Below are 9,412 nucleotides of genomic sequence, written 5' to 3'. Positions count from 1 at the left end.
TTTCAAAATGACAAATTCAAGCAAAAGAAAAACACGTCCAAATCTATTTATTCCCAACATAAAGCTTTTGAAATCAATACTTACAGTATTACAAACTACATCCAGTGCCAGTATATACTGTTCACTGTATATTCACTTGACCTAAAAGCACAGCACCCTCAGCCAATAGAGAACAACATTAGAGAAATGAAGGCTGTGTACATACAAGAAGTCTCACTTTAACGTCAACTGTCTCTTCTGCATTTATGGTTTAAACATAATTCATTCAGTGAAGTAACTGGAGGTGAGTAGATTAGCCAGGTACTCGAGTGAGACAAGCATTACTTCAAAATATTATTACTCCATTAGAAGAAAAAAGTATGATGCAGTTATTTAACCTCACGGTGTAAAGCAACCTGTTGTTATTATTGCTTCCAGTTGGTGGCGGTACTACACTAAAACTGTTAAAGGAAAGAAGAAGAAGACACCTCCAGAAGCGTCAACAGTCGGACTCCAACATTACGTCAGGTGATTTATTTGCGGGTTGAAAAACAAATATAACTAAATCATTTTGGACGCGATATCTTGATAACATTAATGCGGAGTTGGCGAAGAATCAGCGTTAAAACGATGCGGCAAACAAATATTCCACACAGTTGTTTTCCAGCGCTAGCTACTTAGCTAAGCTATCCTTCCTGGTGGAGCCTGACAACTAAACTGAATGGAACACATTCTGCTTTCTTTCAGCAGAGGAAACTGACCATTACAGTGAATTCAGAACTTTAGATGCATCTCTGCTTGTTGGAACTTCACAACTGAACTTGGGCCATAAACACCATAAATGTAGCTTCACTTCCTGAAGTGAATGCAAGACTTTAAAGTGACCCGTAAGTACCCTGGGTGTCGTGTTGACACGCAGAATCGCATTTGGGCTTCCGTTATTTCAACATACAATGTGGCTGCAGCAGAGACTGAAGGGGCTCCCAGGCTTGTTGTCAAGCAGTTGGGCACGGAGGGTCCTCATCGGGCTTCTCCTCTTCCTCATCTTCTACTGGTACCTGAGGGCAGAGCGCAGGTGGAGGTTCCTGGGCGGTTCGGCTGTTCCCGGAGGCGCGGCAGGGGAGTGTCTCCAGAGTGAGATCCACAGGTGGAGGTCTATAGTGGAGCGAGGAGAGGGGATCTACAGCACACCAGAGGAGCCGCTAGACACGCCTTTCGTCTCGGGGAATGGCCATATTCTCATCGATATAGACGCGAACAAGTTGTGGGTGTCGTCATCTCTAGAGCCCGGCTCAGCTCCGGTACATCAGGCCGACCACTCACCAAGGGTCAGCGTTCATCTGGTGGGGGAGCGGGCCGAGGCTCGGGCTAACATGCTGTGGTTCCGGAAGGGAGCCGTGCTCTCCGTCCGGTGCGCCTCGCCGGTCGCGGCGCAGTCAACCCGTGACTGCGTCTCCATCCGGGAGGAGTTCATCGCACACCGTAGCCGACCCAACGTGTACATGCAACGGATCCACATCAAGAACCCGTTAGACCGAGCCGCAACCGTGGACATATCATCCAGCAGCCCAGGTTCGAGGAGCAGGTTCTCCTCCAGTGTGGACAAACTTGACGACAGAGAGGTGGAGCTCTCCTCCGGAACGGTGCAAGTGGAGAGCAATCGGGTAGTTCTGGTAGTGGTGGTCACCAGAAAGCTGAAGAGCAGGATCCAGGTCCCTGCTAAATCTGACTACTCGGACAACATTCTGTCTGTTGTGTGGACCTCAGAGCCCATTGAGTCCTCGAAGCTGGAGGCGACCTTTAGCAGTCTCAGAGATGGTGCCAAGAAGGAGATGGAAGAGCTTCTCAGGGCTGATGTGAAGGACCTAGTTCTGGATCACCAGCAGGCCTGGATGAACCTTTTTATCTCAGGTGAGCTTACTGGCTCTGTGTTTTACTGATCTGAGCCAAACATATAACCGACCATGAGACAGATTTATGTAAAAGCCTCAGTTCATTCTTTTATACTTTCCTTCCAAGTTGCCTCATATTAGGAATCTTTCTCAAGGTTTTTTTTTCATCCTTTCTATCAATGTTGGAAGTTTTTTCTCCCGTTTCCAGAACAATGTTTTGTTTGTTCTGACTCTTAGCTCTTTCCTATAAATAATTTGGACTGGTAAAAAAAAGAGAGGGATGAATCAGTGTTGGGTAGACATATTGGAGACAACTTGGTGTAGAACCAGTATAAACTGTAATGTTTATGGTTTTTGTTATCAGTAAAAATGAGTGAAAAGAAAATCATGTGCTGAAGAGACAGGTTGACAGAACGCCACAAAGCTGGCAAACCGTTGCTTCTGTTAATTAAAGAGATAACAACAAGGTCCGTCTGCTTGGAATGAAACATGAAGAGAAGACGAATGGCTTGAGGCTTGCAAAGCAGCTTACCTACATTTCATTTGATCAAGTGAAATCATTATTTAAAACCCCTGCTAACAATCTGTTTATGTGCCCATGAGGCACACATTCAGCATATGTGAATGAGAGACATCTACCATAGTATCAGTCCGTCCTATTTAAACCTCTTCATCGCCATGAACAATTATTGAAATAATTGTCAACTAATTTTAGTCATCGCATAATCATTAAGTGGAGTATACAGGCTCTAAAACATGCCCTTTGCTGACCGAACATCCCACTCAGAGCTGTAATTAGGCCAAAATAGTACATAAAATAAATACATTTTGCATTTAAGATGAAAAACCTTCTTTGTCTCCAAATATGTCCTATCCAGACCTCCTCAAGTGGCATAGATTTATCTTCACCTAGTTCAAATTCTGTAAGAAATCTATTAAGCACCTTTTGCTATGTGATTATTATTTGGAAAAACTAGTCAACAGAATAATCGGTTAGTTGCAGCACTAAATAACAGACCATTTTAAAACTCAGATGGAGTTCATAAGTCATCTGTCCATCACTGATTCAGAAACCCTGACAGATAAATGCAGACCTTCTAGCTGATAGTTGCTCTGTAAAACCAAACAGATGTTAACAACAACATAACACAATGTACAGAGACGTTTCATGTAAGCAGCACAAAGTCTTCATTTCTACAGCTCAAAGACTGTTTTAGGGGAAAGAACTCCTGGTTTCTTGCTTCCTGATTGCTGACGTGATCCAGCTCCAACTGTTATAGCCAACGTTCACATGTACAAATTCACAGTCCTTTACTTGGCTTAACTGGTTTATTACCAGCTTCAAAGTGCTGCTAAGCAGTTTTAATACTTGGGGTTAGTAAAGGAGCTCTGGTGAGGACCACGTCATTTTTTAAACTTCTGATTTGTAAAACATAAACCTGGTGACTGAAACTAACTAATCACTGACTAGATAAAACTCTGTGTTTGTTGAATGAAGGTGTTGAAATGAGAAAGATCACAGACTCCCATACACCATCTGGTCGTACCGTGAACAACACCCTCTACTACATCCTGTCCTCCTCCATGGCCCCTCTGCTCGACCAACGGCTGAGTGGCGAAGACCGGGCACGCCTCGAGTCCAGCCTCAACTATGCTGACCATTGTTTCAGTGGCCATGCCACCATGCATGCTGAGAACCTGTGGCCTGAGAGGGTGAGCAGCACCGCTCAGATCCTTCAGCTGGTCACACTGTGGACTCTGACCCTGCAGAAGAGAGGCTGCAAAGTACTGGTGGCTGCTGGTGCCCACGGGGTCATGCAGGGCATGGTGCTCAGCTTTGGTGGTCTTCAGTTCACAGAGAACCACCTTCAGTTCCAGGCTGATCCAGATGTGCTGCACAACAGCTACGCTCTGCGAGGAATCCACTACAACCAGGACCTGATCAACCTGGCTGTGCTGCTGGATGTGGAGGGGAAGCCCTTCATGCACGTGTTGGTGAAGCAGCAGGAGACGCCAGTGAAGCTGTACGCCTGCGAGGCTGGCTGCCTCAATGAGCCTGTGGAGCTGACATCTGAAGTCAAAGGCCACACGTTCCCTGTCATGGTGACCCAGCCCATCACACCGCTGCTCTACATCTCCACTGACCTGCGTCACTTGCAGGACCTGCGCCACACCTTGCACCTCAAGGCCATTCTGGCCCACGAGGAGCACATGGCAAACAGGTACCCCGGTCTGCCCTTCCTCTTCTGGTTCAGTGTGGCATCACTCATCACCCTCTTCCACCTCTTCCTATTTAAACTCATCTACAACGAGTACTGTGGCCCCGGCGCCAAGCCGCTCTTCAGGAGCAAGGTATAAACAAGGATGATGAAAAGAGCTTCACTCTGATCTGATTTGCTCTGCTCTGTTTGTGTCAAACGTGTCTTCTCTCTGTTTGACCTTTCTGTGGGGCTCTGAGTTTGAAATGTTTTTCTGAGTGAACTCGAGTTCCTGTTTCAAATTGGAGTGGGTCGTCCGTAGCCTTAAACACTCTTTTCCCTCTGTTGAAAGATGATTGTACAGCGTTCACTCTGTTTAAGAACTTCATTAAGGTGGTTTACTGCAGCTGCAACAATGAAACAATCTAAGCTGAAACCTTTTCACAAGATCAGCAACAACTTACTGTTTGGCTTACTTCACGTCCATCGTGGATTGTAAAGAAATGTTGATCGCAGCAGAAGGAAAACTAGTAGAAGTGTCTCTTTTCCTATTTTCATTGTTTTTGCATATCCATTGATCTCTGTTTGTTAAGTCTGTTTAAAGAGGTGTTACATAACCATGGTCATCGTTGGCTGGTGGATTTTCAAAGAAAATAAGAACATCCATAAGTCCTGATCACTTCTCATTTTTGTATACTTTCCCTCCCAGCAGTCAGACCTTCTTGAAATCTTCCAAAGAGCTCCTCATCTATAGTTCTTCAGACATTCTGAAAGTCTTTCAGTTTTTCTGTGGCCTTAACTGCTTTGTTGCTCATTTTCAGACCAGCATCTTAACATTTAAGATGACAGCTTTCTTTTTCTTAGTACAACTAACTCTGACTTATGAATCATTCAGGCAGAAAACCCCCCTGATCTCTACGATATTCATGCATCTCATCACCAAAAGCTGGTCACCAACAAAATGTCATCCTGGTTCAAGAACTGGACTGAAAATGGTGGAAAACACCAGCAAAGTTTAAAAAAATCTTTGGAAGACCTTCAGAAAGACCTTTAGAACTATCTAGACCAGTTTAAAATATTACAAGAACGTTTAACTGCTTGGATGGACTGGATCAGGGCAATCATAGAAAGCTGCAGCCAAGTATTAAATGCTCATTAGGTTTTGTCCACTTATGAATAAATGCTGTAATGTGGTCAGCAGGAGGCGCTATAGGCCAGATTACACATGGTTGTAAGAAATCCATTGGCAGTTGCTAAATGACACAAAACCTAGGTATAGAAAAAAACTGCTGATCTGTCATGTAATCAGGTATGTTACTAACATCAGAACTTAGTGAATCTGGTCCAACTCAGCATCTGCTATACTTTGAATGAAGTTAAAACCAAGTAACATCTTTCTCTGCCAACCAAAACCCTTGTTGGAAACATAACATCTGAAAACTATTATTATTACAGGGAAATATGTTTTAAAGAGGTTTATCGATTCAACATTAGTCAGATATTCTGTGTGTTTTATAGAGGAAAAACTTAATGTAGACATAAATAACACACACACCTTTAATACTTATTCTGATCCATGAGCTAATAGAGCAGAGGTCTCCAACTCTAGTCCTGGAGAGCAACTGTCCTGCAACTTTTAGATGCACCCTGCTCCAACACACCTGAATCAAATGAATGGCTCATTTTGTGGCATGTTGAAGAGGAAACTCAATCGTTTGATTCAGGTGTGTTGGAGCAGGGATGCATCTAAAAGTTGCAGGACAGTTGCTCTCCAGGACTAGAGTTGGAGATCCCAGTATTAGAGGCATCCACTGACTCTCTGAAGGGAAGAGAGAATTGATGTGACAATTTTAAAGCTGAAATACAACTGATCCTTATTGGCTGGATTACTTTGTGGGTTAAAGCTGTGATCAAAAGGAAAGTGATGTAGAACCTATCTGTAACAAGAACGTTGTGCACAGCAGGTTATCTAGAGGAATATTCTTAAAGATGATGTTTAAATGATGAGATGCAGTTGGAAGCATGTTGAGGTTATATGATGGAACCATTTCACAACTTTTGTTTTTCCAACCCAAACTAGAATCCATTTCATTCCTTTAAGAGAGTTTAGAACTGTACAGATACAAGTTGGTGTAGATGTAGGTTGTTGATTACAGCTGCGGTACCAAACAGGCGAGTGGACCAGCCGGACTCCCAGAGACAGTGCAGGCTGTATGCATGGACTGTGCTGTCTGTTTGCCTAGACTCTCTCTGCTCTTTTTCCTGCCTTTTTCATGATCTTTTATATTGAGTCACATGATTAAATTAACAAGACACCAATGGCTTTGGCTCTTTACTGCTTACCTGCCCTCCTCCTCTGCATATCTCTGTCTGTGTCTAATGTAGGGGCAGGATGAAGGGGTTGTTCTGTGGATGGGGAGGGTGCAACCAGTTTCCTCCATGCGTTACCTGTTCTAACCTTCCGCTCTGACTCCACCAGGTCTCCAACAAAAGGGAAGACGATGACCATGACTCCTTGGATGTTGCTTAAACATAGCTTCAGCGCATGTTTGCTGTTGTCATGGACACATGTACATGGGGGGTGAGGTGGATGGGTTGTTTCCTGTTGGTGCTGAATCTCAAATCTCTGTTATGCAACTCAGCTGCTTAGTTTTATAGGAAATAACATCCAGCATGGTGGAATACCCCCCAAAATCTGCTGATATTTCTCTTGGAACCAAACCACAGGGCTGTAATTATCAATATCATTTCTAAAAATGTGAATTTGTTTTACTCTGCATGTAGACCAGATCTACACATACTGGAAAAGTCCTAAAAAAACAAAGTGATATATTCATATATTGTGTGGCCCTGGTGGTGAAATCATGCCCAACGTAAAAAAGAATCACAAGAAACAACACAGTGAGCTCTGAATGGATGGTCACTGTAGCTACAGTACTGTGCAAATGTTTTAGGCAGGTGTGAAAAAATGCTGTAAACAAAGAATGCTTTCAGAAATATAAATGATTGTTAATTTTCATCAATTTACAAAATGCTGAGTGAACCCAAACATACAACCAACGTCATTAAGAACTATGTTCAGCGTAAAGAAGAACAAGACTTACTGGAAGTGATGGTCTGGCCCCACAGAGCCCTGATCTCAACATCATGGAGTGTGTCTAGGATTACATGAAGAGACAGAAGGATGTGAGAAAGCCTACATCCATAGAAGATCTGTGGTTGGTTCTCCAAGATGTTTGGAACAATCTACCTCCCTAGTACCTTCAAAACCTGTGTGCAAATGGACCTAGAAGAACTGATGCTGTTTTGAAGGCAAAGGGTGGATTTTATTTGATTGAATTTCTCTTGTGTTCATTCACTGCATTTTGTTGATTGATGAAAATAAGGGATTAACACTTCCATTTTTGAAAGCATTAATTTACATTTTTCCACACCTGCCTAAACCTTTTGCACAGTACTGTATGTGAGGACGTCCAGAGTCCGAAAAGAAACATGGCATCTAAAAACCACTAATGTGGCACATAACATCAGGCAGGGCTCAGTGATTTCTAGGAATCCCTGGCAGACTGTTAGTGTTTCCGTTCACGATTTTCTCTTCAGTTGATTGGCAGTCATTGTGTTTAGCTTCTTCTACTCAGAAGGCCACTTCAGAGCTGTACCTGCACCTGGTCTGACCTCACCACAGATCCCCAGCCTGTTCCTTAATTTAGAGACCATCAGCTGTTGCTTCTGAAGGGTCTTTAAGCGTCTTTTTATTTGATGCTATTTCCCCCCCATCATTTGACTGATTTCTGCTGTTCACCAACTTCTCATTTTCAGTATTTTTTATCGCATCTAAATAATGACAGCTTTGACAAGTAAAGTTGTGCCTGCTTTTCAAGCTTTAATTCAACTCTGGAGGTTTCTCTGGAAATATCTGTCAGGCTTCCCTGTTAAATTGACCACAGTCTGGGATTTAAACCAAGACATCATGAGATGAGAAACAATTACCCTGATGGAAAGTTTCCATTGAGCGCAGTTAGAATTCAGGGTGTGTAGAGATGAAACACTCACAGATTATCTGAATTAGTTACAGCTTTAATGTTTGTTATAATTCATGTATTAAATATTTGTTGGACATTTTTCTTTCCAGACAGAACATTAAAACGGATCAATCTGTCCACACATGTAATTCCATTTAACTTCACTCTATTTTAGGTGTTTTTTCATGGGTTTGCCTTTGCCAGGTGATTTTTTTGTTTTTGTGGGTTTCTTTTGATCTCTTTAATGTGAACTACTGAGTATGTCTGAATGAAGATAATTTATTGAACATTTCCAATATTCCTGAAGATTTGTACTTGAAGTCTCTGTGCTTAAAAGTTTGATTTGGATTAATTTTGGGGAGAATAAATCAATTCTTAGCAGGACATGCATTTGTTCTGTCACTTTGGTCAATGTTAGTAAAGAATTTATATTAGAGTTTAATCCTCTATCGATCATAATGTGCAGACTAAAGGAAGTGTTCCCATTTCATGCTGCTGGATCATAAACAGGTTTAAGGTGCAAACAGAAGCAACAGAGAGGGCAAAAGTGCATTTCACTTCAAACAGGTTATTTATTCATCAACGGATTAAAAGTTTAAGACCACAGACCAAAAATCTCAAAACCTTAAGTCCCCTAAAACTAATGAAGTACTGAGTAGCCCCTCTATTATTGCTGACCACTTTAAAAAGTTGTTTTGGACATGCATGATGCAAGCACTTCCAGGAAGCTGGCAATAATGTCGCTCCATGTGGTGAATGAGGGATCTCCACAGTGCCTCCAGAGGGATCTCTCTGTCACCTAGAAACGCTGGAAGCCATCAGAACTGTCCAGTCTATTTTTTCCTTATCAAAATATAAAACTTTCTTCCTACTTTTAATGTCCTATCATTGGTGCTGCCTTGTTTAAGTACTTCTCTTGGTCACTGGGTCTTTCCATCAGTAAGGACCTTAATTCGGGGCGAAGATCTGTGTTTTCATGGACACCCTGCCAGATCCTGCGGCACAGTGTAGGTGAGGATGTTTTTGGCTCTACCACTTGACTTTACCTTGTCACCTTCAGGATCTTTTAAGAAATTTCACATGACTGTCTTATGAGCTTCAACTAGTGATGGACCATTGCAAGAGACCTTTTTGTGCGAAGTTTAAATGTAATTTTGAATCCTTTGAAAACTTTGAAGCACCTGAGTGAAGCTGGCCTTCCCACCTTCTTCAAATCAAACAAGATTGGTGTCAAACATTTGTGCAGCAAACACTGCAAAATCGCAGCAAGAAATAAATATGGTGGATACGCAATATTGGTCAGCCAGGAGTCCATGACCTT

General features: G+C 42.5%; 1 protein-coding gene across 1 annotated transcript; it reads left to right on the top strand.

Annotated features, from left to right (window-relative positions):
* Positions 1 to 427: 427 nt before the first annotated feature.
* On the top strand, positions 428 to 7,126 carry kiaa2013 (KIAA2013 ortholog). Its single transcript, XM_047372571.1, has 3 exons — positions 428 to 1,890; positions 3,370 to 4,223; positions 6,549 to 7,126. Exons 1-3 carry the CDS (start codon positions 933 to 935, stop codon positions 6,597 to 6,599), a joined length of 1,863 nt encoding a protein of 620 aa, XP_047228527.1. The 5' UTR covers positions 428 to 932; the 3' UTR covers positions 6,600 to 7,126.
* The last annotated feature ends 2,286 nt before the right edge of the window (positions 7,127 to 9,412 follow it).

This window comes from Girardinichthys multiradiatus, chromosome 1, assembly GCF_021462225.1.
Source record: "Girardinichthys multiradiatus isolate DD_20200921_A chromosome 1, DD_fGirMul_XY1, whole genome shotgun sequence".
NCBI lineage: Eukaryota > Metazoa > Chordata > Actinopteri > Cyprinodontiformes > Goodeidae > Girardinichthys > Girardinichthys multiradiatus.
This window is presented reverse-complemented; position numbering and strand designations above follow the sequence as displayed.